The sequence below is a fragment of the Eulemur rufifrons genome, chromosome 20 (genome assembly GCF_041146395.1).
Source record: "Eulemur rufifrons isolate Redbay chromosome 20, OSU_ERuf_1, whole genome shotgun sequence".
NCBI classification, from domain to species: domain Eukaryota; kingdom Metazoa; phylum Chordata; class Mammalia; order Primates; family Lemuridae; genus Eulemur; species Eulemur rufifrons.
The window spans coordinates 40,015,267-40,030,519 of record NC_091002.1 but is presented as its reverse complement, the minus strand read 5'-3'; the positions used below and the strand labels follow the sequence as shown (position 1 = coordinate 40,030,519).

The window sequence follows — 15,253 nt, the reverse complement described above, 5'->3', positions numbered from 1 at the left end:
AAGGAGTGGAGCAGCCTCTCCTGGACGCAGGTCCCAGAGCCACCATGGAAGTTGTGTTGTTTAAGCACAGAAGTTTATTTAGATCATGGCTTTTTATAACGCTTCATCTTCTTTGTTTAACTAATAGCGGAACTCAGGTTTAGCTAGGTGACTTAACTTGCCTGCTGTTACTCTGCAACTTAGCAGCAGAGCCAGAACTAAACTATGGGCCTGTCCTTGTCGCTAGAGAGTGACAGAATTGTCAATCAGCGTGGAACCCTCGAGGACATCCCATTCCTCTGTCGTACTTTCCAGTTGCTTGTTTTAGCTCCCAAATGTCTCTTGAGGACGCCATCTCTCCTTCCATAATCGCCAGTTCTTGGATCATCGGGGGGAAATGCCTTTGTCTGAAAATACTTGGCAATGGGCTGTTTTTTTCCTACCCTGGAAGGACTATTTCCCTCCAAAACCCTAGGGGCTAAACTTTGTTTATTTAATATTTATAAAACTTCTTAGCAGAAGAAGGTTATAATAAGAAAAGACGCGATTTTGCGTTGTCAGGATGGCTGGGTGTTGTCCAACTCTCCAGCATTTTCAGGATACAGCATTAGAGGTTTCCAAACATTGAGCTAGCAAGGACTTGCTTCTGGAGAATTTCTTCTACATTCACAGATGCTGAAGAGCAATGTAAATAAGGTCTATCCTGACTCACTTGGTAGTTTAAGGCTTAGAAAACATTTGTTGCTCCCATTAAAATTCAGGCAAATATTATATTAATAAAAAGGTAGGGTAAATGCCACCTACCTAAGAAAGGTCTAAAATAAGGCGTGTGTGAAACCAATGTAGTAGGGGTACCACAAAAGAAAAAAAAAAAAAAAAGAAAGAAAGAAAGCAAAAGAAAAGAAAAAAGCAGCTTTTTACCTGACCTTATACATTCTTGAGAATAAAGAGTCGAGGATCAAGGTCATAGAAATCCACGGGATAGAGCAAGTTATGTAAAGCTTTCTTGGAGTCATTTCACTTTTTCTTTCTCCTTTTTAATGTATTTGCTTAACAGCTGTATTGAGGTATAATTGACATGCAATAAGCCATGCCTATTTAGAGTACACAATTTGGTAAGTTGTGACATGTGTACCCATCTGTGGAGCCATGGCCACAACCACTTTGGGCTTAATATATCCTTCTTTTTCTAGTTCCTTAAGAGGAAAGATGAGGTCTTTGGTTTGTAACCTTTCTTCTTTTCTAGTACAGGCATTTAGTGCTATAAATTTCCTCTTAAGAGCTACCTTAATGACGTTCCATAAATTTTGATATGTTTTGTTTTCATTTTCATTCAGTTCAAAGTACTTTTTAATTTCCCTTTGATTTCTTGTTTGAGCCATAGGTTATTTACAATTGTGTTATTTAGCTTCTAAATATTTGGAAATTTTCTAGAAATCTTTCGGTTATTTACTTCTAATTTAATTCCACTGTTGGGGAAGAAAACATACTTTGTATGTCTTGATTTTTTTTAAATGCACTAAAACTTGTTTTATGGCCCCAGATATATTCATCTTGGTAAATTTCCCATGGGTACTTGAAAAGAACATGTATTTGCTGTTGTTGGGTGGGGTGTCCTATAAATTGTCTGTAACATACAGTCTCTTTCCTTTTCACTCCAGATCCCCAGTTTTCTTCTCCAGAGAAAATGACTATTAACAATCACTTTTGCATCTTTCCAGAAATTTCCTATGCAAATATGGATATTAACTTACACTTTTTTTTTTTTTTTTTTTTTTGAGACAGAGTCTCACTCTGTTGCCCAGGCTAGAGTGCCGTGGCATCAGCCTAGCTCACAGCAACCTCAAACTCCTGGGCTCAAGCGATCCTCCTGTCTCAGCCTCCCGAGTAGCTGGGACTACAGGCATGCACCACCATGCCCGGCTAATTTTTTCTATATATATTTTTAGCTGTCCATATAATTTCTTTCTATTTTTAGTAGAGGTGGGGTCTCGCTCTTGCTCAGGCTGGTCTCGAACTCCTGAGCTCAAACGATCCGCCCACCTCGGCCTCCCAGAGTGCTAGGATTACAGGCGTGAGCCACCGCGCCCGGCCTACTTACACTTATACTTTAAAAAAACCTCAGGCTCATGTTATACATGTAGTTCTACCTCTTGCTTTTTTTCACCTATCACAATAGCTCTAAGAGAGACCTGAATTAGCACAGATATCGCTACCTTACTCTTTTTAACAGTTGTATAGTGTGCCACTGCTGGATGTACCATGACTTACTTAACCTGTTTCCTGTTAGTGGGTGTTCAGGTTGTTTCCATTCTTTTGCTGTGATGTTCCTGCAATAAATATTCTTTTTATGTAAGTCTTTGTACCTCTATGGAAGTTTATCTCTAGGATAAATTCTTAGACATAGAATAGTTGGGTTATAGGGTACATGCATTTTAAATATTGTTATTAATAGATGTTGCCAAATTGCATGAAAGAGCATTCCAAATTTCTTTTTGAGAGATTAAAAAAAAAATTCTTCTTCTGTTGGCCGAGAGAGATGATCTTAGATGTTAAAAAGATCCTCTGACTTCTTTTCAGATAATGTGTAGCATACTTAAAAATTTAAAAAGAAAAAATCCTTAAGCAACCAATGCTGATTTGTTGTTTTCTCTTGAGTAATGTCAGATGTTCAGATTTTGCCCTCTACATCAACACATTGCCCTGCAATCATCTGCAAATTGTTGGCACTTTATGTAAACGTTAATGCATGTCAATGCAGAGTGTACCGTGGCGGGAGGGGGGCCGGGAGTGGTAAAGAACATTAAAATACTGCATCCAGGCAATGCAAAGAGCGAGCACGACCTGTCAGTAGTACATAAACCTCTTGAGCCTCTGGAGTTTGGAACCAACCACTCAAGGATATCCTGGATAATTTCAAAAGTAGAGTTTTTATGGGAAATTTTAAAAGAGTACGTGTGTGTGTGTCTGTGTGTGTGTGTGTGCACGCACATGTATGCTTACATGCCCTTCCTTTAGAGTAAACGCTGGGGAAAAGAGAAAAGAGACCTTGGTCATAGCTGACAATTATTTATGTCATTAGATTTTATGTGAGCTTGTTAGACACACAGTAAAAACCATCTTAATCACTTATCGTTGAACCTTAGATCAAGGGATAAATGAAGAACAGGGGGAAACAACAAAGAAGAATTTCAAAGAGACACAATGAGCCTTTATAGTCGCTCCCGATGGGGAATAAAGATGACCTTCCCACATAACCCAAATTCTTGGGAAAGAAGCTTTTGGTTCACCATTCAGTTCACCATTGAATTACAGATGGATAGTGGTATCTATGTGAAGATTTCCTGCTTGTATTTTCCTCTCTGCCCCTAATTTCTCATCAGTTTTTTTTCTTTTTCTTTTGCTGAAACCAGTTTGGAGGGGCCACATTCTGAAAAGCAGGATGGCCAAAGATAATTCAAGATTATGACAAAGAAAAGTTTGCCAAACTCCAAACTCTTCAAAGAAAGCAATTTGGAAATTGTTAAGTAGGTACAACCCATTCATTAAATACTCTGGGATGAGAACACAATCACCAAAATCAACCCTCAAGCTCTAAACCTTTTTAAAAGTTGACTTAAACATGCTTGGCCATGTTGTCTCCATTTGTCATCAAACTGAGGATAAATCACTCACCCCCAGGGATGGAAAATAGAAGGTCTAAAACCAATAACTACACCAAGAACCCCAGGAACAAAAGAGGTGGATGCTTCCCTATTGTTTCTTTTCATTCAATCAATTAATATTTGTTAATGAATGTCTACACACCATCATGCCAGCTTAGCTTCCACAAAGCCCTAGAACATCAATAGGTTTCATGGTACAAGAAGAAAAAGAACAAAACTCAATGATATTTCCATTACATTTGGACATTCTAATGTTTTGCTGCCATGTTATTTAAAGTTGGTAAGCCCAAACCATGTCATAAAAGAGAAGACACGTGCACAGCAGACTTGTGGAATGAATTATGGATCCACAAGCTGTTGAGTTATTTGCACAGGGATGTACATACCAGGTTCTGTGACCACAAAGGGGCCAGGACATGGGCTCTGCCACATGTTGCTCATAGTCTAGGTGGGATCCATATCAAGGTCGTGGACATCTGTCATTTTTGCTCATCCAGAGTCTCTTCTGCCTTCTGATTAGGGTGCTCTGGGTTTCTTTGGGAAACCACCTCTCCCCCTCATTCTCAGTCCATGTGGTTGAGCTGAGGTTGACCCCAACTGCAGCTCCAACCATGGGCATGAGACTCAAGTCGGCTGCTCATCCCAGTATCCCATCCCGTTGGCCACAGAGATTGAGCACATGACCTAAGCTGGGCCAATGGGAGCTTTACCTGGGATTTTTGCAGGAACCACTAGGAAGGAGGAACTCTGCTTGCTGGGGTGGATTAGCAGGCGGATTGAATCCTTAGTAGCTGGTGGCTGTCTTTGCCAGCATAGGGGAGGAGCCTGCTTGAGGATGAAATGAACCCAGGAAAATGCAGAGCCACAAGGAGGAGAGAGACTAAGTCCCAGCATTATAATTGGAACCCCTGGACCCAGCCCTAAACCCTTGTACATTTTGGTTACATATGCCTCAAAATTCCTTTTTTTGCTTAAATGAGTTTGAATTGGATTTCCTATCTTTGAAGCCCAAAAGTCATGAACCAACACAAAGTTTTCCTAAAATTGTTGTGCCATTAAAAATGAACATACTTAAGGATTTTTTAAGGATTCTATAATTATTGAAGACGCTGAGTCGCTCTATTTGAACCCCTCTCAGAGAGAGCGCCAACATTTGAAGGCCTCTGCCCTTCTGTTCTCAAGTGGGTTGGACAATATTCTCAGCTGCGTATGGCCGGGGGTTAGCAGAAGTGCTGGGTGTGGAGTCCAGCAGACCTGGGTTTGAATCCCAGCTCCACCAGTTGAAGTGGAGCAAGTTCCTTTATCACTCTGATCTTCACGTTGTTCTTATTTGGAAAAAGAGGGGGGTTATATGAAACCTGTTTTTGTGAGGATTATGGCTTTCCTTATCACAGTTCATACAAATTATGTATTTCTATGATTATTTGAACACTGTCTGCAAAAATCAAGTCTATACTGCACTTCATTTCCCAAACTAAAAGGAGTGCCTGGAACACAGCAGGTGCTTATTAAATATTTGTCAAATAAATATATATGTATATATATTATATATACATATATGTTTTATTTATATAAATACACATAAATATAAATATATATATATATTATATAGACATGATTAGAGGAGACCGCACAGGTGTGTGCTTGGCACATAACAGATGGGCAGTAAATACTAGTTTCCTTTCCCTTGGACCAGGGCTCACAAACTCCAAGGCCTACATGGACCAGGCAGCTAATGAACTTGGGTTAAGCTGGCTAGAGGTGGAATCGTAGGCATCTTTTCTAAAAGGGGCAGACACACTTAGTTTCAATCCAGGAGGGTTCCTTGGGAATGTGGCCAGGGTGGCCAGATCTTCTTTCAAGGGAGGTCAGAAACGAAAGGTTTTAGGTAAAATTTTCTGACTTTTAAACATGAGTGTAATTAAACACATGTGCATACAAACTGAAAGACCAACAAAACACGTCTGAGAGATGCCGCCCTTGCGTAGCCCGTTCGTTACAATTGGGACCTACGTCCAGGTCCATCCTTCATATACGCGCTCATACCACAGCTGCGAATGACCACACGACAGTGGCTGCACGTACCGGCAAGTGACTCGGAACTCTGGCTGGGGACGTTATGAGGTGCCTCCTGGAGGACGTAGGTGGACGTGGAGAGGGGCGACGGGCAGATGCTGCTGGCCGGGACGTAAGGCGGGTTGTAGGATGAGCTGTAATACTGGGAGTACTGGCTCTGGGGGAAGCCGGGGTAGGAAGGATAGTCCTGGGAAGAGAGAGCACACCAAGGACGGGAGTGAGGGAGCTGCCTGGGCGTGGGCCTTCGCTTAGCCTCAGACCCAGGGATGCAGACACTGGCACCTGGAGGTCAGCAGGCGACCCTGAGGGACAGGGTCACTGGTCACTGTTATATCCCCAGCACCTGGAACAGTGCCTGGCATATATAGTAACTCAATAAGTGTTCAATAAATTAATGAACAAATGAGTGAACAATAAAGACACCCCCCCTCCGCCCAGACACATACCCAGGAGACTAGGTGTCATGCTCATGGAAGGAAGTGTAAATACGCAGCACCCGCAAAGCACTAGGGGTCCAGAATATTCTATGAGGGAGTCACAGAGATCAAATCAACACCAAAGTGAAGTGTGTGTGTGAGCGGGCTCTCTGGGAGCTCCAACCGAAGGGGAGTATTTAAGGAGAAAACAGGAAAGAACCGGGAGAGAGCCGTGTCTACCTGGTGCACACTCCCGAATCCAGCTGTGTTGGTCAGGCCATTTGCTCCTTGGTAGATCCCAGCCGTGCCTGCAGGGAGGAGGAACAGGATGAAGTTTCTGACAGTCGGGGAGGAACGTGGAGGAGAAGGATGCAGTGGCAAGGTGGGGTCTTTGAGGTCTACCAGGCTAGGATAGAACCTGTGACCATGGTTACCAAATCTCTCTGAACCTGTTTCCTTAATAGATGAGGCAAATAAATAACATCTTTTTCAAAGGGTTATGGTGAGAAACAAATGAGATATTGCACACCACACACAGTCTGGTCCTTGATAATTATGTTTGAAAAAAATTATTTAGTTTTTCAAAAATTGTGATATATACTATTTTATTTTATTTATTGTATTTTATTTTTTTGGAGACAGAGTCTTACTCTGTTGCCCCGGGTAGAAGGCAGTGACATCATCGTAGCTCACTGCAACCTCAAACTCCTGGCCTCAAGCAATCCTCCTGCCTCGGCCTCCCAGAGTGCTAGGATGACAGGCGTGAGCCACCGCGCCCGGCCCATCTTAACCATTTGAAAGTGTCCGGTTCAGTGGCATTAAGTACAGTCACACTGTGCAGCCAGCACCACCGTCCACCTCCAGAATAATATAGTTAGGTTCATTTGTTTCAGTTTGCATCAAAGTTTAGGAATTACTTTTTCAAATGAGTTTTATAAACTATATACCAAATTAACTATATCCATGTCTTGGAGGGCAGCCACATGCTGGGTACCGGGAACGTGGTGAAGGAAGCATCCAGCAAGCTGCTTTCACAGGGAGCTCGGGGCACAAAGAAGGGCCCTGTAATGCTGACTGGGCAGAGGTGGGGTCAGGGAGGACTATTCTGGAGGAAGTGACATCTAACCTAACCTCCAAAGGATGAAAAAGAGCTAGCTGGGTGAAGAGAGCAAGAACCGGGACCTTGGCCAGACCCGGGTCCTCTCTCCTGATGGCCATCCCATGGCGGCTGGCCCAAGGCCCAGAAATCACAGCATTTGTCAGCACCAGTGCATGCCGGGATCCCACTCAGTCCTCAGTGGCCTGCCCAGACATGGTGAGCAGAGGGTCTGCGCCAGCCTATTCCATTCGAGGGCGTCTAGTTGGTCGTGGTTAACCCCACTTGCTGAAGCTTAGGAAGCCCCTAGTCTCAGAAAGCCCCCTGGATGCAGTGTTTTCTCTTCTGATCGCTCTTTTCTTCCGTGTCAGCCTTCTGAATGATGACTCCGGGCAGGTTTGGAAACAAATAGGTCGCAGTCTTGTCTCTTGGTATCCTTTCTCCAAAACTGTCCTCTTGTTTATTTTCATTTTGTGACCCAGGGTCACCCGAAGAATGGACAGCTGAACAAACTGCAGAGCACCTGCAGTGAGAAAAGCGCCCTGCGCCAGAGAGGACCCGGGAAGGAGGTGGCATGTGGCCCCAGAAGCCTCGCGCCACAGTGCGTGGTCTCGGGAGGGCCTTCACAGACAGCCCCGCCTTGGCGCTGGAATGTTAAGTGCCTCTGGCTGATCCGAAGCCCAGTGAGGGCCGGGGAGGCAAGGATGAGATGAAAAAAACATCCTCTCCTAAGGCGGTGGTGGCAGGTCCTGCGAGGGGTCCCCCAATATCCATTCTCCCCTCTTCTCTCTCACAGTCATAGGATCTCTGGCTCCTCAGAATAAATGCTACAATTCCCAGCGTCCCTTGTGGCTAGGTGTGGCCACATGAAGAGTTCTAGACAAAGGGGACAGAAGTGAATTAATGTGAGCAAATTGCTGGTTGTGCCTTTGAAGGGCCGGGCGGGTCCTCTCTTTCCCTGTGGACTGGGCGGGCCCGTCTTGCATGGCACGGCCGAGCAGAAAGATACAAGCTCTTGAACCCGTTACATTTGCAGACCGGAACTGCCGCGCCAGTTGGGACTTTCAGGTGAGAAAGAAATGCCCTTCCCTCCTGTCGAAGACATCGCCGTTTTGAGTTTCTGTTGCAGCAGACAACTGCTGCCTTTTTTTGGTTTTACTGGTTTTCTCGGGTTTCAAGGAAAAGCAGTCTCTCAATGCCCGCCTCGGTGAAACAGGTTTTAAGGGGCTGTTGCTTCATTCATTCATTCCCTCACTCATTTCTTCAACGATTTGTTTCCTAGTGGCCCACCAAACATTGCCACGTGGGGGGATTGTTCTAGATACGGTGGCGAGCAAGGGTTGACGCTGACAGTCAGAGAGGAGAGACAGGCAAGAATCCAGTGAGCAGACACACAAGGAGTTAAGATCACTCCAGAAAGACCTACGAAGTAGCGGACACACTACGTGTAAGCTGGGAAGCGAACACGGCTACTGCAGTGATGCGCTGGCGACACCGCGCCTTCCTGTTTCCCCAGCAACTGCAGACGGTCACATAAGAGAGCCGCGAGGCTGTGATGCGGGTGAACTCCCCGCGACCTCGGCCCAGCTGTGCAATCAGAGAGGGCACTCCAGAGTGGCCTGTCAAACGCCAGATCCCGTTTTACACGGTGGATTAGACAATTAAAAAATCATATCTATTTGGATATGCTCAACGGGCAGACACTAAAGAAAAGGCTGAGGACTGTACGTTTTCTGGAAATTTCTCCTCGCCTTCTCTATTGAGGAGGCGCCCCCCTGGTGGCGGGCCAAGGTGGACGGTCACCTCACGCCATCACGCTTGAGAGGCGGGAGCGATCCCAGGATTCGGGCAGGAAGGCAGATGTGACAGGGTAATGTTTTGAGATGTAGCCTCGGGACTCTTCCTCCCAGACGGTCCCAGCGTGGGTCATGGCCCCTGGGCCGGGGGTAGCAAGGTGGGCAGAAGGAACAGCAGACGTGAGTCATCCCGGCCCCCGTGTTCAAAGTCCTTAGAGTCTAGGGGAACTCGATGCATAGGACTGGACCTCCCAACGCTGCGGTGAAGGACCCGTTGATACATGTCTGACCCCTGGGGACTAAGAGTGGCTCACTGCACACGGTCAGCACGCAACTCACGCTGAAGGAAATTTGCTGTGTGATTCTACAATCCCAATTTAGTCTACACCCTGCAACAGGATGAGCCTGTGACCACGTGCTTGGATGTTGTGGCAACATCCACCTGCTGTAAATGTTTCTCACTCTTACTCTCACACTTCCATATTTACGTTATCGAAGACCAGGAACCGGCCCCAGTTGGTGGGCCGACCATGTATGCATTATAGATTGTTGTAGGCAAAATGGCTTAGTAAGAAATATGAAGAAAGGCTGATTTTCTTAAAGGGGTGCAATTCTCCTGGGCTAGAGAAATGCAGTAGGGCAGGAGGCGAGGGCCACGGGAGGGTAGAGAAGGAGGCGAGAAGGAGCTGGGAGTCCCGGGGCAGAAGACCCAGGATAAGCAGCTCCTGAGAAAGCAGTGAGACCCCAGATCCCTGTGGCCATGTGTGAAGAGTGTGAGGCGGTCACCACTCACAACCCTACAGGCCCAGCAAATGACATCAGTGAGGGAAGGAGGTGGTAGAGGCACAGCGATAAATGGCATCAGTGTCCACACCCACGACCAACAGGCATGCCCAAGTCCTTTCTCCCTTGCTAGTTTCTCTCTATAAAGGCTGATGAAGACTGTGTCTTGCCTTCCCAGCCTCCCCTGCAGCCTCAGGATGGCCATGGTATCTAGTGCTAGCCAAGAAGGCCTCTGGGAAAAACATTTATTTTGTTTCCCTCCTTGAGCATCCTCTTCTGGATCACGTGAGGATGCAGTGTCTGGAGCTATGGCAGCCATGTTGGGACATGAGGCCCTGAGGACAGAAGCAACAGGCCCATATGCTGTAACTGAAGGAGTAAAAGGATGGAAAGAATCTGGTCTCTGAAGACATAACTGAGTTGCCAAACTAAACCTGGGGTCCAGACTTCTTGTTAAATATACAATAAACGGGATTATGGTTTAATCCAGTGTTACTTGGGCTTTTCATTACTTGCGGCCCAAAGCATTGTTCATTGACAAAGTGCTACTCCACTTCGGCCAACCTCTGCCATGGAGGAATGTGAGTCTGAGGTAGCCAGGGCTTCTGATTTTTCAGGAGAAGTCAGAATCTGGATTTGTATATGAAATTTCCCAATTTTTAAATGTAGGCAACAAATACGAATTAGTTGGGCAATAAAACAAAAACAAAACAAAATAAAAACATGTAGGGTGGAAGGGGCTACGAGTTTCCAGGTTGTGACCTCTGGTCTAGGAAGAGAGGACCATGAAAGGTTTCTGTGCCTCTGGTGTGACAAAGACACAGCCCTGCAGAGCCCCAGACCCGAAGGGGCCTCATGGACCAAGACCGTGGACGTCTCAGCAGCAGCCCAGGTCCCGGTGACAGAGGACTTTATGAGCCCCCAACACCACAAACACACTGGCACTGAGTGAGATTCTAGAACCGTGGCCAAAATTCTGGAGAGTCTGGGGAAAGCTCTGAAAGACTAAGACGAAACTTTCTTACCATCCCAGAATGGTGGCTTGAAATAGAAATTACGTTGAAATGCTGAAAATAAAGTCGGTTCTATGTTTTTACCCCCTTCAGCTCACACACTGAGATTTATACCTACTATACAAGGGACAGAGTCCCTAGAACTGTGCCTCCCAGTGTCAGGGAACCTGCAGCCAGCCCTACAGGACAAATACAGTATCTCATTTGTTGTCTTGAATTCACATTTCTCCGGTTACTGGTGACTCTGGACATCCCTTTGGGCTTGTTGCCCTCTGGATTTCCTCTTCTTTTTAAGGACATGGTGACAGTTTTCATGAAAACCCCTCCTGCCTTTCCTAGGCCAAGCCCAGCTTTAACTTAATCCAGGCCCTTGGAAGCCTTTCAGTTATTGGCATTAGCAGATGGATAAGTAATAACAACAGCTTTTATTTATTGAGCACTTATTATCTTCCCCAAGGCTAATCATTTTACATGCATTATCTTGTTTAATTTCCACCACAGCCCTAGGAAGTCAGTCTTCCTGGGAAGTGGCAGGGCAGGGTTCAAGCCCAGGTCAGCCCGGAGCCCAGGCGCTCCGCCAGGGAGCCGCGCTGCCTTCCAAGCACCTGTGGGGCACAGCACAGGCCGCTGCCTGCCTCGGTTCTTTTGGGCCAACCTAAAGTGAACTCACTGTCACCCGCAGGTTTGACATGACAACCCAGGCAGTGCAGGGAAAGCCTCACAAGTGATCCCAACGAACGAGCATCCCCTCATCAATGCTACCTGCTTCGGAATCCATCTGACAGTTTCTTTCCCCATAGCAAAGGGACCTCCTGTACTGGGTCCACAGTGACACTCAAAAACATGCATTCTCCATCTTCATAAAGTGTTTCTGATGCTGGTATTAAAATAAAATTGCTGAAAACCTAACAGGATTGCAACTGAAAAAGGTCTGGAAGTGTGACAGGGAAAAGGAGTCAGAAGATATCGTATAAAATGCAAAAGCCACAAGCTGGTAGAGACAGACGAACCTGTTACAAAATGCACTCACTGGAGTACCCTAACCATGGCCCAAGTTCCAGAAAGGGGCACATCACACACCCTCGTAGGTCTGCGTCTCTGTTTCTTTTCTTTACCCGGAATACAAAGCGGGGAGCAAAGACATGGGGAGCTGCCAGCCCTGCCCCACCCTCCCCTGCTGTGCAGACCTGTCACTCACCCAGGCACTCACTCATTTTTCCTCCATTCACTAAATATTTGCTGAGTGCCTGGTGTGTGCCAAGAATTCTATCTTGAAAAAGAGCTGAGTCCTGTCTTCTTGGATCTTAGAACCTGGAAGGGGGTGAAAGGCAACAGGGAATCCATGCACAACTGGTGATTTTCCCTGATGACTATGGACAAGTGGTTGAACGTTCTAAGTCTTAGTTTTCCCGTCTGTAAAATGGGGCTAAGCAAAATTTATTTGGCTTAGGATGAGGACTCTGTGAGATGAGGTGTACCAAGGGCAGAGCTGGGCATAGAGTGTGTGCTCAATAAATGGTAGCTAGGATTGCTAGTCTTTGTGCGTTAACAATCATCACTGGAGATGTCAAAAATGCTAGTATTTTACTGACTTGCCATTTCTTTTTTTTAATTCATGGGAATAAATCCATTCAGGAAAGGTTAAAAAAAAAACCCAATTTGGATAGGGCCAAACAGCAGAACCCAAATGAACACAAAGGCTTCTGGGATACCCAGATTGAGTTCTTAGCTCTGAGACCACCAGGGCCACGGGGTTCATGTGTCAGGAAGGGAGACGCCCCATCTGTCTTGCTGCTGCTGAGCTGTCTGGCCCACTCTGCCATCTTAGAAACCCAGAGCCTGTGCTCCTGCATCTTTGCTCCACGTGGAGTCCAGCCCACATCTGTGTTTAATCAAATCAGTTGCTAAATGTCACAATGGCCTCATTCACAGGTAGCGTAAAGCATATTTAACTGGTAATAAAACAATCCGCATTCCTGAGAATGCCATTTCAGATAGGCTGCCCTGTCACCGTGTCTCTGCCACACGAGTCGGGATAATGCCACGGCGGGGAGTGGTGGGGGCGGCAGGGGAGGGGGCAGGAAGGGCAGTAATGCTGCAAAGGAGGAAGCCACCCCCTGTCGGTCCACATGTGCTGGTGTGGGAAGCTGTCCCAGATGCGGTGCGAGGTGAAAAACAGGCAAGTCGCACGACAGTGAGGCTACTCGGAGCACACGCTAGACTGCACATGTATATTTACTGATTTCAGTTAAGTGGAGGGTTAATACATTTGGAAGGCCTCTTAGAGGAGGTACCATTTGAGCAGAAGCTAAATGGATGGGCAGGTTCCAGCCACATGAAGATGTGGGGAAAGAACATTCCAGGTTAGGGGGAACAGCAGGTGCAAAGGCCCTGAGGTGGGAAGAGCTGAAAGAAGTAAACGTGAATGAAATGGAGAGGATGGGGGCAGATATGTGAGATGAGGTCAGAGAGGTCTTCAGGGGCTGCAACTCACAGGGCCTGGGCAGGCGTTCATAGCAAGACATTGGATTTATTTCTGATTGCAATGGGAGGCCTAGATGGAGGCTTTTAAACAGGGGAGTGATATAATTGGATACAACACAGGGAAGGACTGACCATCTGACTACCCAATGTGGTGAAAACAGATCAGGGGATCACAGTGGATCCCAAGACCAAAGCGCTATTCTTCCTGCCAAGGATCTCTTCTGTAGGGGATTCTTGGGAATGCCAACCCATAAAGATCAGAGTTTCTGAAACAAGCTCTACGTGTTGGGAGAGTGATTTTCACTGATATAGTCCCCAGGGAAGGCAATGAAGTTAGCGATGCCTTAAGCTTCCCTGGAGGAAATTTGGCAGGGATGGAGCACATGACCCAGCCTGGACCAATCGGTGCATCACAGTCTCCTGACTGCAATGACTGCTTCAAGGGTGTGCACTTGAACTAAGCAGGTCCAATGAGAGGGAATCTCAAGATGATGTATGGTAAAGAGGCTGGAGCTACTGCAGCCACTTGGCCACCATGAGGGCAGAATCTGTCAAAGCCCAGTTGTAATACACAGAGAGAAACAGAGAGAGAGAGAGAGAGAGGAAGGAACCAGAACTAGTTGGCATTTTTGAACTCTGGATCCATATAGGCCTAGAGTCTGCAATAGTTGGATTTTTCAGTTATTTAAGTCAGTAAATTCCTCTTAACAATACTAAGCCAGTCTAGGCTGGGTTTTATTTTACTTGTGTCTGAAAGCATCCAAACTGAATCAAAAATTTATAGGTAACAACTAGAGTGAGATGGGAACAGGGCCTGGCATAGCTAGGACACTGGCTGGATATCCCGTGACTGAGTCGCAGAGTCACACATCTGAGGGACATAGGGCAGAGGAGCAACAGAACTCCAAACAAGGTGTCCTGGGGTTGAGTCCCGTACTGCCCACATATCAGGTGTTGGGTGCTGGCAAAAAAAAGGGGTGAATGGGCCTGTTTTCTGTCTATCCATGTAGAGGGGAAGATGCGAGAGGGCAGGGCCTTTGTTTGGTGCACCTGGCTTACCTGCAGCACCTACACACACACGCACAGATACACCTGGTGCACGGCAGACGCCCAGTGTTTACATGTTGAGCTGAATCAGTGAAAAGACCTGGTGTACTTCCCCAAGAAGAATGGATGGACTCATGACAAATATTCATTCATCACCGACACGGTATGAATTTCAGGGGAAACACAGATGAGTAAGACGTGATCTACTGCCTCATGGTCATTCATTCATTCAGTCAAACTAGAGATAGAGAAGTGAACAAGATGACATTTATTCCACAAATAATTCCTGAACCCCTCAGCCAGGAGGCAACAAAGGCAACTTTGGGGGCAATGCTTAGGGCCTCCTGATCTTCATCAACAAGCCCCATCCATTCTTCACATGGACAACTCATGTTTTCTCAAACATACATTCATAAGAATAACTTACACTTGTCAAATTCTTACTGGGTGACAGGCACTGGTCTAAGAATGTAACTGTATTAACTCATTCAATCCTCACAACACCTATGAGGTAGATGTTATCATCATCATCCCTTCTTCACAAATGAGTAAACTGAGGCCCCAGGCCACTCGGGAAGCCTCAGAGCTGAGATGCAGACCCCAGCAGCCGCCTTGAGTCTAAGGTCCTAACCACTGTGCTACACGGCCTCTCCTTCCAGCCAGCCCTGAGCCCCTCCCACGCAGACGTTCTAGTCTGCGCATCCTCAGTGGGGTGACGTCACCCCAAGGGGGCAGGCATTGGTTCTCGGGAGACGAAAGGCTCTCACTCTTTTTATGAACACAGTACAGATACACCTTCAACACATGAACACACATACAGGACAGGGATGGCATTAACATTTCATACGGACGCCTTTCTTGCCGAGAAACTCACAAAACCAACAAGGACTCTAAGGGC

At 46.3% G+C, this 15,253-nt stretch overlaps 1 protein-coding gene across 4 annotated transcripts in view; it reads right to left on the bottom strand.

Annotated features, from left to right (window-relative positions):
- The window catches only part of EYA2 (EYA transcriptional coactivator and phosphatase 2), a 139,049-nt gene that overhangs the window by 63,548 nt on the left and 60,248 nt on the right, over nucleotides 1–15,253 (bottom strand). For all 4 annotated transcript variants that reach the window (XM_069496209.1, XM_069496212.1, XM_069496213.1 and 1 more), the window contains 2 exons: nucleotides 6,377–6,444; nucleotides 5,730–5,907 (listed from right to left, as the gene is read on the bottom strand). In XM_069496209.1, coding sequence (XP_069352310.1) covers nucleotides 5,730–5,907; nucleotides 6,377–6,444 — 246 coding nt within the window. The remainder of the gene's footprint in view (nucleotides 1–5,729; nucleotides 5,908–6,376; nucleotides 6,445–15,253) is intronic.